This window comes from Aquarana catesbeiana, linkage group LG02 (genome assembly GCF_042186555.1).
Source record: "Aquarana catesbeiana isolate 2022-GZ linkage group LG02, ASM4218655v1, whole genome shotgun sequence".
Classification (NCBI taxonomy): domain Eukaryota; kingdom Metazoa; phylum Chordata; class Amphibia; order Anura; family Ranidae; genus Aquarana; species Aquarana catesbeiana.
Window position 1 is genome coordinate 168,352,079 of NC_133325.1, and position 21,671 is coordinate 168,373,749.

At 37.3% G+C, this 21,671-nt stretch overlaps 1 protein-coding gene across 3 annotated transcripts in view; it reads right to left on the reverse strand.

Moving 5' to 3' along the window:
• Window positions 1-21,671, reverse strand: part of KIF5A (kinesin family member 5A) — a 211,707-nt gene that overhangs the window by 122,114 nt on the left and 67,922 nt on the right. For all 3 annotated transcript variants that reach the window (XM_073613783.1, XM_073613782.1, XM_073613784.1), the window contains exons 2-4: window positions 6,936-7,023; window positions 4,823-4,896; window positions 2,742-2,846 (exon numbers count right to left, since the gene is read on the reverse strand). In XM_073613783.1, the coding sequence (XP_073469884.1) occupies window positions 2,742-2,846; window positions 4,823-4,896; window positions 6,936-7,023 (267 nt within the window). The remainder of the gene's footprint in view (window positions 1-2,741; window positions 2,847-4,822; window positions 4,897-6,935; window positions 7,024-21,671) is intronic.

A 21,671-nucleotide genomic window follows, 5' to 3' on the forward strand; every position in this document is an offset into this window, starting at 1 on the left:
TTTTCTTTTTAAGTCAGCAGCTACAAACACTGTAGCTGCTGTCTTTTAATAAGGACACTTACCTGTCCAGGGAGCTTGCGATGTCGGCCCCCCCGAGGCCGATCTGTCCATTGGATCGGGTGCAGGCGCCGCCATTCTAACTAAGGGAAACCATTAGTGGAGCCTTGCGGCTTCACTGCTCGTTTCCTACTGCGCATGCGTGAGTCGTACAACGCTTTGTGAATGGCCAGCTGTCTTCTGGGACACACACAGGTCCCAGAAGGCAGCGGGGCGGGGGGGTCGCCGCACAAGAGGATATGACGTCCTGCGTGGCGGACCGGATGGATCGGAAGTACAGGCTGTAGTTCAAAAAAAGCTACTATAGAATAATAAAAAAAATAATAATATCCAAGAATGAGGGGTGGAGAGGTGGTCTTTCATTTAAGACCACCTCTCAAAAGTGGGTGGAACTCCGCTTTAATATATAATTATTCCTTAATCTAATCTATTAAAAAACAATTTTTCTCCTTTTTTTCTCCTTTTTTCTTCCCTCGTTTTCCCCCTTATTAAGCCCCCTTTTCTATCTTCCCTTTCCTTTCTTCCCCACCCTCCCCCTTCCTTCCTCAAATCTTTCTTCCCATATATATATATATATATATATATATATATATATATATATATATATATATATATATATATATATAAAAATCATTTTAATTTGATTACATACAAAGTGACAACTAAGGTAACTACCAATAAATCTGTATTTTTCTTAATGTAAACTAACAGGCTGTTACCCACAGTACAATCTGAGTGTACAATACAGACATGGGTGGGCTGATATATGATCCAATGTATTAATTAAAATTTGTTAACCTACCTTCAGATTAGTAGAAGTTTATTCTACTTTTGGTTTAAAATCCATCACAAAATTATATCTATTCACACTGTGGAGAGAAAATCTAGCCATAGAAATTAGCCAAGCTCAGCAGGGTCTGAATTTCGATCAGTGTGTAGCAGTCCCCGCTCAACAGACAGCAATCATTTGATCCACTTCTGTTGAAGGAACAGGTTGGAGAACATTGCTCGATTAGTGACTGCAGCTACTGATGAGTGCATTCTGACAGCAGTGGGTCCCGCTGTCAGAATACAATGTGTCAGTGGGGACATTCCTCTAGGAGAAAAAGAACTAACAGTGTATGGCCAGCTACTGTAATAAAATAATACTTTTTCTTACATGTTGATTTAAGGTATTAGTATTTTTGTGCTGATCAATATAAGCTTGGTGTACTGTACAACAAGAATGTAACATGTATAGCCAGATTTACTCTCAGTGTTTGCAATAAACAAGTCCTGCTTGCTTTGTGAAAGGACTCCTCAGTAGGGACACAAACAGCAATAAGAACCTGACAGAGGTGCTAACAATTATGAATTTTTCCAAAACTAACAAAAAAGGTTAAAGTGCAAGGCGGGCATTGCATTTTAATGTCAAATTTTCCAGTTGTATTGGAATTCAATGCATGTTTATGTACCTTTGTGTACTAACATTGAAACAATTTTTACCTCTTCCTAAAGATCAATCCAGTAATGTACTGTTTTGTTTGGATATATGTAGACACAAGTCAGCACAATGCCTGCTAATAAATGCTAACACACAAACTTCAGTTACATGTATTGGATCACCTCTTATAAAAAAAATGTTTTATTTTCCTTACTTGAATAGAATTTTTTGACAATATGTATGTGGGGGCCCTCTCTTTAACTGGAGTGCCCCTAACTAAATTTAGTGTTTGCAGTCTGAGCTTTGTTTATGATTTCTATGTTTGTTGGGTTTCTAATAAGCTCAGGACAGTGATTATGCCTGCTGATATGTTGAGTTGTCTCCAGTAGTTAGTGTAAGAAGCAATATTGTATTGAATTATGTGTTTTTGCCTTTCTTGGTAAATCACTAAAGGTCTTATTCCAGTGATGTGGGCTAAGAGAAATATTTGGAGAAACCTATTAGAAGGGTAAGTGTGAAGAAGGGTTCTCTTTTCTTGGGGACCTAAAGAATCTAAAGTGGCCTGTGCCAGAAGTCTAAAGAGCCAAAGAGAGATGTCCTGTGGCATAGGGCTAAAGAATTTAAATGAACTAAACTGATCCTTGGCAGAGACTTAGGAAACAGGAAGAAAGCTGCCCATCTGAAGCATCTTCAGGAGAGTCTGCTGTGCAGAGGTATGTCCACAACAACTTGGAGGAAGCTGCTGTTGGTTGGATATTGCATGAAGATCTCAATAATCAACTATTTAGGATACCTTTGACCACCATCATAGGGATAGAAGAATAATTCCTATTGGGAGACACTATTGCAGAACCTAGGGTCACTAAAAGACTGCTACTAGATGAACAAGAACCACAATCAACTTTGCTGTTTACAGAAGACTGCCCTTAAAGGGCTAATATAAGTGGAAGGCTTAGGATAATTTTATGTATTTGGTTATCCTGTACCCCTATCCTCTCTCCACATGTAAATCGAGCAATTAAAGAAAAAGAAGCCTGCTTGTTGTCCCTTATGAGAGCCTGTTAAATTTCAACAGCCCCTTTGGGGTGAGTACTAAATTTAAATAGGCTGATATGAGATTAATATATTTCTATTGATGCTGAAGAAAATGTGTGATCAAACTATACTGCAAAAATCTGTCTCTTTGTCTCTGCTGGCCCTAGGTGGAATAAAGTGCATGAAAAAATAATATGCAATAACACGATGCAAACTGGCAACTTACCTTGATATGAAATTCCAGGTTTTCGTCCATGGAGTATATGTGATTGAAGATATCTCTGGCAATTCTTGGTATTATTCCCATCATCTGGGGATCATGAAGCTTACCCTGAGGAAAAGTTACTTCAGGTTTAAAAGAGAACTTAATGTCTTTTTCGTTTCCAATCATTTTATTGGAAAAATGTAAAGGTTACAGCCATTACAGTTCTAAACAGGTAAAAAAAGCCATGATCAAACATAAGCAGCTATCATGAACATTCGAAGATGTTAAAGGCACATAGAAAAGTATTAATACCACCCCTCCAGGGAATAACAGTCCCTGATTGGTCAGATTCCAAATCAGCAATTTGGGGGTTACAAAACAGCACTTTCAGAAGAGATAGAAAATGAAAGAAATGAAGAAAAGGATTGTATAGTGTAGTCTCCAGGGCTCCCAAATCTTTTCAGATTATCCATTATCCAGGAAAGTTTGGTCTTAATCATGTCAAATAATCATAAGGATAATGGGAGACTTCCACGACCTAGCTATTGCAATATGAGCTGCCAATAGCACAAAATAGATCAGCCTTCTCACATACCGTGGAGCAGATGGGTCAGCCCAAGGGAGCCTGATGCAGATTCTTTTTAAGATTAGCACCTGTCAAAGAGTACATGAAAATACATACACAAATCCAGAATCTGCACACTTTTGGGCATTCCCACCAGGTATGTAGAAACGAGTCCTCCTGCCCACATGCTCTAAAACAGTGTGGTGTAAAAGGCCAGCCTCGTTGGGACACTTACTGTCTTTTTCAAACAGCACATATTAAAGTAATGTAAAATATATGGAGCTATGTCACAAAGCCTTACTTACCCTGGAAAATAGGCAACAAGTTTCTTCATGCTGACTCTGATTCAGTATAGAGCACCTGTGCACCTCAAACCCAGGCTGCTCAATAATGCACAGCTTCCATGGTAGTTACACAAGTCCCCTCACATGTGCTACTACTAGCCCATCACTGTAAGGGAAAGGATGTCGTGGGAACAGAGCTAGATACCATGAATACAGGCAAAGCATAAACAAATGGCCCAGGTTTGGGATGCCCAGGAACTCTACAGAGGAATGGAGTCTGCAGGCAGTTGAAAGTGCTTACTATACAAGGTGGATAAAGATTTTTAACTTTTTTACCCTATTTGTTGACTTTAAAGTAATTTTTGATTTAGCATTTACATTTCTATATGCACGTTACTGTATTACTATATTATATATTCAGAACTGCAGATTCTTCAGTTTTTTACTATTTGTATTCCACTAAAATCTTCCGTGATTTACAACAACATTAGGGAGCCCACTAAGGATGTGTGCACTAATATCGTATTTTACATATTCATTAAAAAAATGGTCTAAACTAGCAGTGTCTTGCTCTTTGCCTAATATATCACTCTACATTGCTTATTGTCATATGGTCATATAGTCAATCTGGCTCCCTTTGCCTCAGACTTGGAACCCTGCTGTACAAAGCGATGGTCAAACATCTATTTAGCCTTCTAATGCACTTTGTGGCCTCAATTTATGGCCATTCTGCTAATGACCATCCCCTTCTCCAATGAGACTGCTCTATATGGCAACTGAGGAACATTGGACAATTGAATGCCAGTTGAGAAGGCTTAGCCATGAAATCTTGGAAAGTCATGCCCCAATTACAAAGTGATAATTAATCAGAGGGGAGCAAAGAAAGGGCTTTTCTGGCTAATAAAGACAATTGCATCTTGTGCTACTACATTTAGACAAGACAGTTTAAAGTTTAAAATGGACTACAGGTCACTTTTAACAAGTCAGTGTACCACAGAGTGAGAATTTGGCATAGAAGTCCGTCAGGGTAAAATTCCACCTGACAAGTTCACTTTAACTGGGGTTGAGGACTGAATATCAAAGGTGTCCGCAGTACTACCTGCAGGTGAAGTGTGATATTTTTTGTATTGTTTTCTGACCATTTACATAGAAGATAATATAAAGACAATTTTTAGTTTAACCTTAAAACCCTTTTCAATAAACTCTGAAATGTTATATTTCCTCTTACTGCTTTGTATACATCCTATGCTTACCTCCATGGTGTGGGTCTTCCCAGAGGCAGTCTGCCCATAGGCAAAGATGGTCCCATTATAACCAGCCAGCACATCTGCAAGGAAGGAGAAGGCAGATCGCTGAAGTATATCACTATCATAAGCAGAAATAGTGACATGTTTTACATGAGCAATTTATATGCAGACAGAACTTTAAGACTTTACAAAAATAGAATTAAAAAGCATTTGCATCTTTATAGAAGCAATAAATGAATATCATCTGTACAATAATATATAGATAACATTTTCAATTTTTTATTCATATTTTGTAGAGTAATTAGCCCCAGATCTGCATTATTTTGTTCACCTTCAAGCATAATACTGGACGCACATGATATTTGGATATTTATGTAATAAAAAGATATACAATTGTGTAAAACGTGGCATGTGTGTGAGCAACAGAAAGGCAGCATGAAATTTCAATTGGATCAGGTGATTGTCACATTGTGACACCATTAGGTATACATCGTCACATTTGGCCAACAAATTCTGGGGAAAATAATGCTCTGACAGGTTAACAAATGTTCATTCATGACAATTCCCAACCCCTCCCCCCCAATAAGCCTGAGCTACTGGTAAATCTATGTGCTGCTACCTACCCTTCCTATTGATATAAACCTGAGTGCTCAACAAAGGAAAGTGTTCATGTTTATAGAAAAACCTGGCTGTACTGTACAAGCCTAACTCAATGAGCTTTGTGTCTTAAATGCTAACAGTGACTTCCACTAGTTTAGACGTTAAAGGTATCATCTAAGAACTACTTTCATTTTTTATACATGCAAAAGTACCACATTCATGCTTTCTTCCTTTAAAGAGCCATAAAATTAAGGCTTAGCTTAAAGCACAACTTTAATCCCTTCCCACCTGCCCCTGCATCCCTTTAAATAGTTTGGAACACCTGGAGGGGTGGGATAGATCAACGATCATGTGACCACTGTCACAGTAGTCACATGATTGGAACCGGTCCCGCCTGGAGCCTGAACTAAGACATATCTGCAACAGCTCAGTCTATGTACTGAAAATACACAGTGAGCAAGTTCTCAGCACATAAACAATAACTGCCCAATTATGCATATGTTACACATAGTTAATCTGACTGAAAAAAGACACAAGTCCACCTAGTTCAACCAACAGGAAAAAAAAAAACACACACACACATAAACACAAATAGAAAACCTCTATATACACAATCCTAGAAAAAGCCAGAAAAAGGCACCCCCCCCCCCCCATAAAGGTATGATTTAATTTGCTTCAGCGGAGCGAAAAAGTTCCTTCAACTACCCCTTGTGTTAACACCTATAAATATGGGTATCCAGCTATATTTTTTGCATTTAGGACATAATCCAGGCCTTTTTTAAACAATCTACTGAGCTGGCCATAACTAGTTCTTGAGGGAGTCTGTTTCACATTTTCACAACTCTTACTATGAAGAAGCCTTTCTGTACGTTAAGGTTAAATCTCTTTAAAAAACCTTGTCCTTTGTGATGGCCTTAAAGTAAATATCTCTACAACAAGTTCACTATATGAACCACCTACATATTTGTACATGGTGATCATATTACCTCATAATTGCCTCTTCTCCAGAGAGAATAAATTCAGCTCAGCTAAACCTTCCTCATAGCTGAGCTCCTCCATGCCTCTTATCAGTATCGTTGCTCTTCTCTGCACTTTCTCCAGTTCCCTGATATCCTTTTTTAGAACTGGTGCCCAAAACTGAACTGCATATTCCAGATGAGGTCTTACTGATAATTTGTACAGAGGCAAAACTACGTCTCTCTCTCTCTTTAGAGTCTATACCTTTTTTAATACAAGAAACTATTTTGCTTGCTTTAGAAACTGCAGCTTGGCTTGAATGCTATTATATATCCAAGATTACAGCGTAAAAGCAGAGGAAGGAAGAAAATCTTTGGGCTGAAAAGAGGACAACGCTGGACTCCATAGACTAGTAGATATATTTTTTTTCTTTTTATTTACATACAGGAACAATTCAAGGGACAGAAATGAAGTTTTAGGTAGCTCGGGTGAAGTTCGTCTTTAATTTCGCCTTATAAATAATGACATAAATTACTTAATGATAAGAGGTTGAAACAATTACCTTTAACAATTTGCATGGCGCAGGCATGGTAGACTTGCTCCTGAGTCGTATTTGGAGGAAACACTCGGTCAAAAACATATGGTTTTCCCTAAGACAGATAAAACAAACACAAAAATAAGTAAGCAATGCTGTTTTGAAGGCAAAGGGTGGTGACACCAAATAATGATTTGATTTGGATCTCCCTTCTGTTCATTAACTTTTCATTTTGTTCATTGATAAACTATTAATTTTTTCACACTTGTCTTAAACTTTTGAACTTTTGCACAGTAGCGTCTATATATAAATATATATAAATATATATATATATATATATAAAAAATTTAGTAAACCTTTAAAGCCAAACTACACTGAAGGGTTACTGCCCTTGTCATGTCATCATGTTGTGACTGCGGATTGAGCCTTCTTGTACTGGTGAAACCCATTTCCTTTTTTTTTTCTGATGTCAAAGACATAAAAAGGGACTGTTTCTCCAGTGGAGTCACAGACGGTAATAAAAACTGATAGGAGTTCAAGCCTTCCTCTACTAATTCAAAACTAAAATGGAAAATTTTAAACTGGGGGTGAGCTAACCAACCGTCCCAGCCAATTCAATCTACAGAGCCAACGCAGGCTGTCAACAAACAGTTATAATATATTGTTGTATGTATTAGCTCTCCTTTTTAAAAACTCCTCACATTTGCACTGATATACATTAACATGCATTTTGAAATAAAGTTGATGTGTATTTGTAACGTGCATTAAAACTACTATATTCTGTCACCACGTAAAGTGACTCTCCAAAGATACAATAGCAGTATTTTAAGTGCAAAAACCCGTGCAACATGCTTTATAAACTGACATTTACAGACTAAGTCCCTAAAAGTGTAATAACATAATTAATGTGCAGTAAACGATCAAGTTACAGTATATTTAAAACCTGTTGCCCAAGGTTCAGTAAAAGTTCTCTACGCAGAAAGCCCTCAAAATTGGTTGAACTCATTTGCTGGTGTAGTATCTGGTGTTTAGAACCGCAATATGGAGATGTTAATGCTAATGCAGTATCTTTGGTGGTCTTTTATAAAGATTTGCCTCCTCCCTTGGCCTGATAGCTTTTGTGCAGTGTGGGCCCACAGGGGCTATTTGGGCCTTTCTCTTGCTGATCCTTTCCTTTGTCCCCACTCTTGTCTCCTGGCCTGGCATGTGTGAGGTGGACTGGTGAGAAATTAGAAGGATTGCTATACATATTTTGAGACCAGAGGAAGGGGATATTACCCATGAAACACATAGACCTTGGATCTCTTTTTATAGGAACATTGTATTATTCTTGCGGTCTTATATATGCACATTATAATGATGAATATTTGACATGATGTTTTTTATCTCCACCTAGGGGTGTTTTTTATCACCAATTTTAAATAAAAAAAATATTTTATGTATCCTTATGTGATATTATATTTGTGAGTTACCATCGGAGGTATATCCAAAGTCCTCTTTATTTTTGGCTGGAGTAGTGCATGCATGGTACTAATTAGTACTAATGCTAATGCTAGTACTAACTAATACCTATACCAACATTCTACCTCGATTTTTGGTTTTGGCACTGACCAAGGCTTCACCCTGCCCCCTATAAAAAAATAGCTTTAACCCCAAAACAATTATTTGAATTCACACTGTATCAATATGCTTTATTTACAGAAATCCTTTTTTATAAGCAGAATAAGGAATGGCTTGTTTTATAAGATTGGCTGAAATGAATGCCTTGTGCTGCATGATGTACTAATGGCAAAATCAATTACATTATTAAGTGTTCTTGCATAGCAAGACCACTTACTGTTATCTCACATATATATTATTCTTATTATTATAGCCAAATTTACCACCCTAACTCCTCCAACAGTTTTTACACTACATAGACAAGTAATATACCGAAACGTGCGGATTGTTCCCGAATGGTGTGCTATTACTTTGTGGAACGTTTCGCCGAATGGTTCACGAAATATCGTCGTTTTTGCGGCGAAATTGGTCCCATAGGAATGAATGGGGAAACTAGAGTGGGAGATGACAAAAGCTGGAAAATCAGAACATGATTTCTAAACTGCCGCCACTCCCTCATTTTCAAGCCCACCTACACAAATCTTATATCAAAACGTTCAGCTATCCCTGCTGCCACTAAACATGTCCACGGCTAAGCCATAGTCCTGATAGTTTTCACAATATGACCATTTGTTTGCAACTCATGCCGTCCATTGACATTCATTGAAACTACACTCTAGCCCCCTCCAAATTTGAAGGGCAATTTCTAAACTGCGACCGTGCCTTCATTTTTAATATTTCAGAGACATACTATACATCAAAATCTAGGTCTGGGTCTTGTGATTCTCACAATATAAAGATCTTCGCTGTAGGATGTATAGTTTTTAAAATACGGCCATTTGTTTAGAGGTCATTTCAGGAAATTTTAGCCATTAATCAGAGTGTACTGTTAGTGTTTGTTTTGTTGCCATGGTTACCAAAGCTTCTGTTATACACAGGGGGGAAGGTGGCTGGAGCATCTCAGCTGATTACAGAGCCCGGGGGAGGGGACAGACACACCATGTACTGATTTATAATAGAGGAATATGATGGGGCAGTTTTGATGGGGTAATTCTGATGGGGCAGTTTTGATGAAGCAGTATTTGGGAAGCATAAACAGGGCATGAGCGTTGCTAGGAAACAGTGGTTGTAAACACAAGATGCTGAGACACCCCAAATGCATGTGACTTCATCTGCTAGACTTGATAATGCTTGTAGACTCCTCCCACAGTTTTTACACTACAGAGACAAGTAATATACCGAAACGAGCGGATTGTTCCCGATTGGTGTGTTATTACTTTGTGGAATGTTTTGCTGAATGGTCCACGAAATGACGTTTTTGCGGCGAAATTGGTCCCATAGGAATGAATGGCGAAATGTTCAAAACTAGAGTGGGAAGTGACAAAAGCTGACAACCCCATGATCAGCCAAAACATTATGACCGCCCCATGTAAAAAAAAAAATATTTTTGAAAAAAAAAAATAATTTTTGAAAAAAGTAAAAAAATAATTTTTGAAAAAAAAAAAATATATATTTTTGAAAAAAAAAAATATTTTTGAAAAAAAAATTACTTTTAAAAAAAAAATATATTTGAAAAAAAAATATTTTTGAAAAAAAAAATTATTTTTGAAAAAAAAAATTATTTTTGAAAAAAAAATTACTTTAAAAAAATAATAATTTCGAAAAAAAAATTATTTTTGAAATAAAAAAATTCATTTTTGAAAAAAAAAATTACCTTTGAAAAAAAAAATTACTTTTGAAAAAAAAAATCATTTTTGAAGAAAAAAAAATCATTTTTGATTAAAAAAAATTCATTTTTGAAAAAAAAAATTACTTTTTGAAAAAAATGTTCAGCTCTTTCAGCGAATGATGGAACTTTTTTACTACTATTTATACTTTTTAAAATATTAAGCTTTTTAACACTTTTCACAGTTACTCAAGCCACTCCACCCCACCCAGTTACTCCGCCCACTCCAGTTGTAGAGGCAAGAACACTTTCACAATTTCCCCAGAAATTGTACCTTTTCTAGTTTTAAAATGCTTTCCCTTACAGCTAAAGGTAGCCACCACAATGACTACTGAAGAATGGTAATGGAATGTTCTGATCCATGGAATTAATCTGACTGCCAATTTATGGGATCAAGAAGGGCTTTTTTCACCTATAAGGTAACACTTCAATTTTATTGGGGAGAGGCTATTATGTTCTGAACCAAGGATGCATTATCTATTTAATATTCTATTTATATATTTGTTCTTGTCTGAAGGACAAATTCAAGGTTACCATATTGTGTGAGATGTGTGTCTATTAATTACAAGTTTGAACGATTACTCAGAGGATGTGACTAGAGGATCTCCAATGATTCAAAAATCTAAGAAATAGTAAATTACTCGTTTTGAAGTTCCTAAATATTATGCAAATTAATTTGTTTTGGTTGTCACAGTTCTCTGTGTGCCAAACACACTGGTCTCAGTCCTAGCTACATGCATCAAACCATAATGGTTTTGGGCTACGTTTTTTTTTTTAACTTTTTAAAGTAATACATTTTTAAACTGATGTTTTCCATAACTTTTCATTATACTGTATATACAAAATGATTATGGATGTATCGCCCCTCCTTTGTTAGGTTAAATTTCGTTTTTTGATTGCACTGTAGTCAGTGGAGTAAAGATCTGTTTTTTTGGTCAGGTCAGGTTTTCCTAGGCTTAGTGATTAATTGCTCTTGACTGTTTCTCAAGGGAGCTTCCAGACGATAAAGCAGGGAAGGTCAATCACTCAGTCGTGAATAATTATCAGACCTCATCCAATCCCTGGGAGGGGGCCCCCAAAAGGTGGCTGAGAGAGGTGATAAATATTTAGGAGTCCACTCCAGAGTGTTATTTCCTCAACAAGGAGGGGTCCAGTTCTCCTGGGGTTACTACCCCTAGGAGGTAGCTAGTGTGAGACAAGAGTTGCAGTTTGGGACCTCTCAGACTGTCCCACCTAATTGAAACTCAAAGGTACTCAAAGAGGTAAAAAAAATAGGGAGGTAGAGGAATAGGTTGCTTATTTATTCCACTATGAGTGCAATCCGAACATCAGCTTTTATGTTCTGTAAATACCTGGCTTTTTCAGCAAAGCAATTAGGGTATACATGGCAAAAGAAGCCTAGAGCTCGACTTGCTGACTGGAAATAGTAAACATAAAAAATTCTCATAATATATTTCATATTTACCTGGTTAAATAAAAAAACTACTGTAATTTGTAGCTTTGAAGATAATAAAGAAAATATATGCAAACAAATTAAATATTCCTTTATTGATTCACAAGGACACTACCCACATATCGATATCAAATCAGACAGCTTGATAACAATTAAGGTTCTTTAACAGAAGAACATACATTCCACATTAATATTTATGCTACCAAAATTAGTGTGTGCTGTAAATTGCCTCCAGCATTGCTCCTGTTTCTTTGGTGGAGGCGGCCATTTTGGTGAAGCCCGGAGAAGTCACTTCCTTATTGGAAACTCTCTCCCTCTCTTTGGTCTCAAAAACTATATGTCACTTTCTTCAATTAAAATATGTACATTTCCAGCCTTGACTGTATGTCTTGGCTCCAATAAAGAGGAACTCTGACAGAAGTTTTAAAGTCCTGAAGTTCACAGATCTGCAGATGAGGGAGAAAGGACAGAAGATCAAATAAATAAGATACTATCCTTGTAAGTTTAACTCTTTTTTTGTCTCCTGGGCAGCAGCGTTTGTCCTTTCACCTCTCTTGCTTTTTTTTCTTCTCTCTCCTTAATCTGTGTTCTCTCAGCACAGTCTGTGTCATTCCTTTTGCTTTCTTCCCCCTTCAGCAACAGTAAATCTTAAAGCTGTTAGCAGATCAGCCTCTACTGGCTCTGATTTTAAGCACAGTGCGGAGAATAGAGAGCAACTGAGCACATGCAGAGCAGGATGAGACAGTGCCTCATTGTATTGTAAACAGTATAGGCACTTATTTTTAATGTTTTACATTTTTACATAGCTATACATGCAAAAGGGGCCAGCCTGAAGTGATCTACCAGGCCTTAATTTTCTGACTAAAGTTCCACTTTAAGGTGATTGTAGTTGTATTAGTGGAAATGCACAGATGAGTACTGTCTGCATACGTTTTTGTCCTGAAAAAGTAACTAAGTGCAAATACAAAAGTATCACGGACAGTACTCAGTTCAGACTTTGGAATACTACAAAAGTGTAAAATAGTAGAACTGTTGTCCATAGCAAACAATGTTAGCAAAAAAAAATAACAGTTGAGTCTGATTGGTTGAATAGGTTTTTATTCGCATATATTCCTCTAATATTAGGGTGTTTTCTTTTTATAGGATCAGTTCATTCAAACTACAGAGAGAATGATATTGCCAAAGGAGCAAACTTGAATGTGATATAAAAACACTTAAAATGTGCAAAACATACCTATTACTAAAGGGTTTATTAACACCATTATGAAGTAGGATCTAAAGTGTGGGAAATTAGTCTGTATGGTCATAGGTCTGCAAAAAAGATAGAATCGTATTCAAATCAGAGGATCATAATATAGATTATCTCTAGCTAAGTCCATATACTTTACCAAAAGCTAAAAAGACATTACTCCAACAGCTAATATTCACTAAATTATTCATCTATCCTTCTGGCTTAACACACAATTACAGCCAACAGTTCAGTCTTGGATGCTCCAGGCCATTATGAATCAAGGTGCCACAAAGAAACACTTTCCATAATTGGCTAACTTGAGATCATCTGCGGAACTCTGACTTTGCTCCAGAGTTTAGTATAATGCTAGGTCTGTTTAAATTGAATTGCAGTCATGTAGAAAATGTTATATAATAGAGTTGTACTAACATTTTTGTCTGAAAATGCAATTCCCATATTAACCACTTTCTCTCTTGAGGATTTTTATTTTGTCACACATCTGCATTTTTGGCTATAAAATTACTTTAATCCCCTACATCAGTGGTCTACAAACTGTGGCCCTGGGGCCACATGAGGCTCTTTGCTTGCCTTTATCTGGCCCTTGGAGCACTATTCCTCTTGCTGATACGAGACACTATTCTGACAACTGACACCAACGATGGGGCACCAGTTCTCCCACTGACATCAATAATGAGGCACTATTCCTTCTAATGATGCCAACGATGGGGTAATATTCCTGCACCTAATACCTAATGGGGTAATGTGATGTTTACTTCCACTGATGCCAGGAAAATTTCCACTGCTGCTGGCCAAACTCTGGCTCCCCTAAAGTCTGAAGGACCACAAACTGGCCCCTTGTTTAACAAGTTTGGACACCCCTGCCCTAGACCATAATATATTTTCTGAAAGCAGTGGCCTTGTAAAATAAAAAGATTTTTGCAATTTTTTATGTTATACAATATTTGCTCAACTGTTTTATCAAATGCATATTTTCAGGAAAAAATAAACTAATGAATTTTAGTGCAAAGAAACACAATAAAATACTCATGTTTTTTAAAAATCTAAAAGAAAGGTTGTATCGAGCAAACAGATACAAAACATGCCAAGTCAAGAAAAATTGCATGCCCCTTGATATCAAGAAAAACAATGGTACCTAAAATTCTCCTTAGGCAACGCTTTTAAACCTTTACAGCACATCAGTTTAGAGTTGACCATAAATTATGGTCCTAAAATTATTGTGATACCTCACATGTGTGTACAATCACAGTCTATATACAAATGCACACCCTGAGTATTTGCATTTGTGGGTACAGTGCCTTTAAAGAGTATTCATACCCCTTAAAAATTTTCACATTTTGTCATGTTACAACCAAAAATGTAAATGTATTTTATTTGGATTTTATGTGATAGACCAACACAAAGTGGAACATAATTGTGACGTGGAAGGAAAATCATAAATGGTTTTAACATTTTTTACAAATAAATATCTGAAAAGTGTGCCGTGCCTTTGTATTCAGTCCCCCTGAGTCAATATTTTGTAGAACCACCTTTTGCTGCAATTACAGCTGCAAGTCTTTTTGGGTATGTCTCTACCAGATTTGCACATCTAGAGAGTGACATGTTTGCCCATTCTTCTTTGCAAAATAGCTCAAGCTCTGTCAGATTGGATGGAGAGTGTCTGTGAACAGCAATTTTCAAGTTTTGCCACAGATTCTCAATTGGATTTAGGTCTGGACTTTGACTGGGCCATTCTAACACATGACATGAATATGCTTTGATCTAAACCATTCCATTGTAGCTCTAACAAAACGTCCAAGGGCTTCACAGAACAGCTGTATTTATACTGAGATTAAATTACACACAGATGGACTCTATTTACTAATTAGGTGACTTCTGAAGGCAATTGGTTCCACTAGATTTTAGTTAGGGGTATCAGAGTAAAGGGAGCTGAATACAAATGCACGCCACACTTTTCAGATATTTGTAAAAAAATTTGTAAATGTTATAATTTTCCTTCCACTTCACAATTATGTGCCACTTTTTGTTGTAACATGACAAAATGTGGAAAATTTCAAGGGTTATGAATACTTTTCCAAGGCACTGTATGTGCAGGGTGACAGGGTCATGTTTAATTTTTTAAACATTTTTTCTTTCTAATTTTTTTTTTTCATTTTACTTTATTGCTTTCACAAGGTAGCTGTGATAGCATTGGGCAAACAGGAACGCAGGAGATGCTTCTTGTGATGTTGACCAAGGCGAAGGCAGAGACCCTCTGGACTGGACGGCTTAAGTAGGCAGGACTGACGAGCAGGATATGAACAACAGCTGAGTAACTGTGGAGAGAGATGGAGCTGGCAATTATCCGACAGCTGAGCGGCCAGCTCAGAGAAGGAAGGACTGTGCCCAGTCCTGACAGATGTACAGTACTCTGAGCTCATAGGGAACCCCAGGTATGTCTCAAGGAGAAAGAGATCCAATTCACACAGGGGTTCACCCAGTAATTCCCAACATGTTTCGGAAATACATAATAGATTCCCTCATCAGGGTTGGATGGAGACAAAGTACAATCGTAATGTATGGTTGCTTAGCAAAACAAAATGGCAATATGTCCCGTAAGGAATGCACCCTCTCACAGCGGCGGCCGACCATGGACTACCCAAGACAACAAGTGGGAAATGGTGGTGTGGTTCCCAAGGGTCGGTGAAAAGGATAAGATGGCTGCCTGATAGGCACTATCCAGGCCATGAAGGCAGTCGCTCACAAGGATTGCATGTAGGCAGAATCGCCTGTTGTATACAGCTCTATGTACATACCAGCATCTGAAGTCCCGTGAGTGCAGCTTGCCCTTCTATTGTAGAATCCTTTGTTAGGATCTTACACACACTGTAAATCATATTTTGTAGACTTTTTTTACTAATGAATACAAGGAAAGGTTCCCTCTATTGTTTTCTCTGTTCCATATGGCAGGCTTTTTTTCTGTCTCATACAGATTTCCAAGGGACTAATTTAGCTGAAGGTCTTGCTTGGTTTCTCAGTGCAGTGTGAAATAAACACAGCTGCCATTCCGCTTGGCATCATAAACTATGGCCAATCATAGTGCCACTCACTGCCTTTTCTGCTGTTCCCAGCCTGCACTGGTATTCTATGTTTTGTAGTAGGTAGCTTTTACCTGCCTGAGGGCCCATCTGCCTTTCTGATCTCCAGGGCTAAAATGAAAATTAAATTTTGTTTCACAAATGTTAAAACACAGTTTATATATAAGGAGAACTCTCAGCTGCACTAAGTGACAGAGGAAACTGCTGTATATTGCACAGAAGAACACAGTGGTCTGCTTGGGGAGTGTCATTTGCATATCGCTGATTACACATCCTCAGGGTGAGGTTGCTATATTTCTTTGCCTTGCTTACATCAATGGAGCTGATGAAATTCTCTATTCCTGAAGGCTGTAGCTGGCTGTGCTGGAAATCAGCACCCGGAGCTGTCCAAGTCCTGAAATCTCTTTTCACTTTCCGCAGGGACTCAACTACCCTGACACTCTATTAGGGTCAACAATAACCAGCTGGCTGGGAGCACACTTGCTGCAATTTATGTACAAAGTGAAAACGGGAAGGCTAAAATTAGCATATACACAGGAGAGAGCATTTTATAGTTGACTAAAGTCAATATAAAAGTCACGCTTGAGGCAACAATGCTTTTTATCTGTCTTGTGTACATACAGTTATCTGTCTTCTCTGTCAGTAACTATTTTCTAACTCAAATTAATTTAACAAGCTTTGTTCTCAGTGACCCAGTATATATATAAAAAAAATCTAACTAAATATCTTTGTAATAACAAGATTAGCAAGATAATGAACGTGTATGAAATCAATATGAAGGCCTCCAGTACATCTTCATATTTTAGCAAGATCTGTGCTTATTATATATTTTTTGATTTACAGGGGTACCAGTTCTGCATGTTACAAATGACTGCCGTTGTATTGTCTGCAAATAAAGTGAGTGTATGTTTGGAGCTGGGGTGGTGGTAATAGAGTGGAAAGGTCACGTTTGCATATAACTGCATTAAGTACAATGGCTGGTGTCCAGAACCCAAAGAAGCAGGACGGTATGTGAAACAGATCCAATTTCCTGCAACAGCCCAAAAGTGACAAAATTATTTATATCTTTCAAATGATACAACCAAAAAAAACATGTCCAGCCAGAACAAATCAGTGCAAAACCATTTTAGTTGGTTGCATATTTTTATTAAGTGTTCTTGCATAGCAAGACCACTTACTGTTATCTCACATATATATTATTCTTATTATTATAGCCAAATTTACCACCCTAACTCCTCCCACAGTTTTTACACTACATAGACAAGTAATATACCGAAACGTGCGGATTGTTCCCGAATGGTGTGCTATTACTTTGTGGAACGTTTCGCCGAATGGTTCACGAAATATCGTCGTTTTTGCGGCGAAATTGGTCCCATAGGAATGAATGGGGAAACTAGAGTGGGAGATGACAAAAGCTGGAAAATCAGAACATGATTTCTAAACTGCCGCCGCTCCCTCATTTTCAAGCCCACCTACACAAATCTTATATCAAAACGTTCAGCTATCCCTGCTGCCACTAAACATGTCCACGGCTAAGCCATAGTCCTGATAGTTTTCACAATATGACCATTTGTTTGCAACTCACGCCGTCCATTGACATTCATTGAAACTACACTCTAGCCCCCTCCAAATTTGAAGGGCAATTTCTAAACTGCGACTGTGCCTTCATTTTTAATATTTCAGAGACATACTATACATCAAAATCTAGGTCTGGGTCTTGTGATTCTCACAATATAAAGATCTTCGCTGTAGGATGTATAGTTTTTAAAATACGGCCATTTGTTTAGAGGTCATTTCAGGAAATTTTAGCCATTAATCAGAGTGTACTGTTAGTGTTTGTTTTGTTGCCATGGTTACCAAAGCTTCTGTTATACACAGGGGGGAAGGTGGCTGGAGCATCTCAGCTCTGATTACAGAGCCCGGGGGAGGGGACAGACACACCATGTACTGATTTATAATAGAGGAATATGATGGGGCAGTTTTGATGGGGTAATTCTGATGGGGCAGTTTTGATGAAGCAGTATTTGGGAAGCATAAACAGGGCATGAGCGTTGCTAGGAAACAGTGGTTGTAAACACAAGATGCTGAGACACTCCAAATGCATGTGACTTCATCTGCTAGACTTGATAATGCTTGTAGACTCCTCCCACAGTTTTCACACTACAGAGACAAATAATATACCGAAACGAGCGGATTGTTCCCGATTGGTGTGTTATTACTTTGTGGAATGTTTTGCCGAATGGTCCACGAAATGACGTTTTTGCGGCAAAATTGGTCCCATAGGAATGAATGGCGAAATGTTCAAAACTAGAGTGGGAAGTGACAAAAGCTGACAACCCCATGATCAGCCAAAACATTATGACCACCCCATGATCAGCCAAAACATTATGACCGCCCCATGTAAAAAAAAAAATATTTTTGAAAAAAAAAAAAAAATTTTGAAAAAAGTAAAAAAATAATTTTTGAAAAAAAAAATCATTTTTGAAAAAAAAATATATTTGAAAAAAAAAATATTTTTGAAAAAAAAAAATTATTTTTGAAAAAAAAATTACTTTAAAAAAAAATTATAATTTCGAAAAAAAAATTATTTTTGAAATAAAAAAATTCATTTTTGAAAAAAAAAATTACCTTTGAAAAAAAAAATTACTTTTGAAAAAAAAAATCATTTTTGATTAAAAAAAATTCATTTTTGAAAAGAAAAAATTACTTTTGAAAAAAATGTTCAGCTCTTTCAGCGAATGATGGAACTTTTTTACTACTATTTATACTTTTTAAAATATTAAGCTTTTTAACACTTTTCACAGTTACTCAAGCCACTCCACCCCACCCAGTTACTCCGCCCACTCCAGTTGTAGAGGCAAGAACACTTTCACAATTTCCCCAGAAATTGTAGCTTTTCTAGTTGCTATTATTATTATTTTTAATATGCATACAAACAGATATATATACAGCGGGTAAAATAAGTATTGAACACGTCACCATTTTTATAGGTAAGTAAGTTTCTAAAGATGCTATCGATATGAAATTTTTACCACATGTTGGTAACGACCCATGCAATCCAAACATACAAAGAAACCAAAACCAATAAGTTTAGAAATTAAGTTATGTGTAATATAATGGAATGACACAGGGAAAAAAGTATTGAACCCGCCAACTAAAATGTATGTAATTCTTCATACAAAACCCTTTGTTGGTAATGACAGCTTCAAGACGCCTGCTGTATGGAGAAATCAGTCGCATGCATTGCTCAGGTGTGATTTTGGCCCATTCTTCCACACAAAGAGCCTTAAAATCTTCAAGGTTCCATGGGCCTCTTCTATAAACTCTGATCTTTAGTTCTTTCCATAGATTTTCTATTGGATTTAAATCAGGTGATTGGCTGGGCCCAGTGGGGGCCCATTCTTTAGGAGCGCATGGGCACCAACCCCCCATCCAGGCATCCAGCCCCCTAATGTACATGCAGGGTGCCGTATTCATGGATTCCAATGGGGGTTTTTTTTTTTTTTTTAAGCTCGTGATTAGAGCCGGAGGCTCTAATAGGCTTTAAAAAAAAGGGTGGGTTAGGGACGCAGAGCACTGCGCTCCGAGTCCACCCAGTTGTGTGACAATAGCAAATGAGAAGGGGTGCCTCTGACTGACTGGGGGCCCCCCAAAAGAAAAACCCCACCAGCCGCCACTGGCTGGGTCATTCTAGCAGCTTTATTTTATTTCTTTGAAACCAATTGAGAGTTTCCTTGGACTTTCCTTGGGATCATAGTCTTGCTGAAATGTCCACCCTCATTTCATCTTCATCATCCTGGTAGATGCAGCAGATTTTCATCAAGAATGTCTTGGTACATTTTTCCATTCATCCTTCCTTCAATGACAGAAGTTTGCCAGTACTGTATGCTGAAAAACAGCCCCACATCATGATGTTCTCACCTCGAAACTTCACTGTTGGTATGGTGTTTTTGGGATGATGTGCAGTGCCATTTGACCTCCAAACATCGTGTGTATTATGGCATCCAAAGACTGACCAGACTATATTCTCCCAGTATTTCACAGGCTTGTCTAAATGTTGTGCAGCAAACTTTAAACGAGCTTCAAAAAGCTTTTTCTTCAGCAATGAAGTTTTGCGTGGTGAGCATGCATACAGGCTATGGCGGTTGAGTACATTACTTATTGTTTTTTTTTTAATCAATTGTACCTGCTAATTCCAGTTCTTTCTGAAGCCCTCCACAAGTGGTCCTTGGCTCTTGGACAACTCTTCTGATAATTATTTTCATTCCTCTGTTGGAAATCTTGCGAGGAGCACCTGGTCGTGGCCGGTGTATGGTGAAATGATGTTCTATCCTCTTTCAGGTTATGGCCCCAACAGTGCTCACTGGAATATTCAGAAGTTTAAAAATCCTTCTGTATCTAATGCCATCAGTATGTTCTGCAGCAAAAAGGTTGCAAAGGTCTTGTGAGAGCTCTTTGCTTCTACCCATCATGAGATGTTTCTTGTGTAACACCTTGGTAATGAGACACCTTTTTATAAGCCATCAGTTGAGACCAAACCAGCTGATATTCATTTGCACTGACAAGGGGCAGGATTGCCTTTTTGTACCTCCCTTTCTTCATGTGTTCAATACTTTTTCCCAGTGTCATTCCATTTTATAACACATAACTTCATTTCTGAAATTATTTATTTTGGTTTCTTTGTATGTCTGGATTGCATGGGTTGTTACTGACATGTAGTGAAAATTTCATGTCAATAGCACCTTTAGAAATCTTTTTACCTATAAAAATAGTGATGTGTTCAATACTTATTTTACCTGCTGTATGCATATATCAAATGGTGGGCCACGTGCATTACAGTTGTATCCAATGGGCTCCCAAACACTGCTACTCATATAAATTAAAAATGAGAAAGAATGGAGCACATATCTGGTTGCTTTTTTCTTTATTTAATCTTTCATATCACAAGCAACATAGAACAACCATTTCGGGTGTTCCTTGTGAACTTAAAAAAGTGTGGAGATGACCAAAATAGTTATTTTAAGCCAGGGATGTCCAACCTTTTGACCTTCCTGGGCCACATTGGAAGAAGAGGAATTGTCTTGGGCCACATATAAAATACACTAAAAATAAGGAGAGCTGGTGAGCAGAAAAAGTCGGGAAGATACAATTTAACAATCACTGATATAGAAAATGTACCTTTCTGAATAATAAAATTTGATATTTATTATAAAAGTAAAAGTGGGTAACATAAAAGTAGTGCAATATTTGTTTTTGATAAATTAACACATCAATATCTGGTTCGATGGATGTAGTAGCAATTCTCAATGAATTCTCAAGCTGCTCATTAGATATTTTGATACTAATTTTGCCCTTCATGTGCTTTATCCTTGAAAATAGTTGCATAAATATAAGTGCTGCTGAAAACTGATAATATGAATTATGTGTGATTGCGAAGAGTGAGATATTTTTCTTTGGGTTCGCTCAGTGTAAACGCATTTTTCCAACCCCCCCCCCCCTAAATTTTTAACCCTTTCATGACTAAGCCTATTTTTGAAATTTGGTGTTTACAAGTTAAATTTTTTTTTTTTTTTGCTAGAAAATTACTTAGAACCCCCAAACATTATATATATATATTTTTTAGCAGAGAATCTAGAGAATAAAATGGCGATTGATGCAA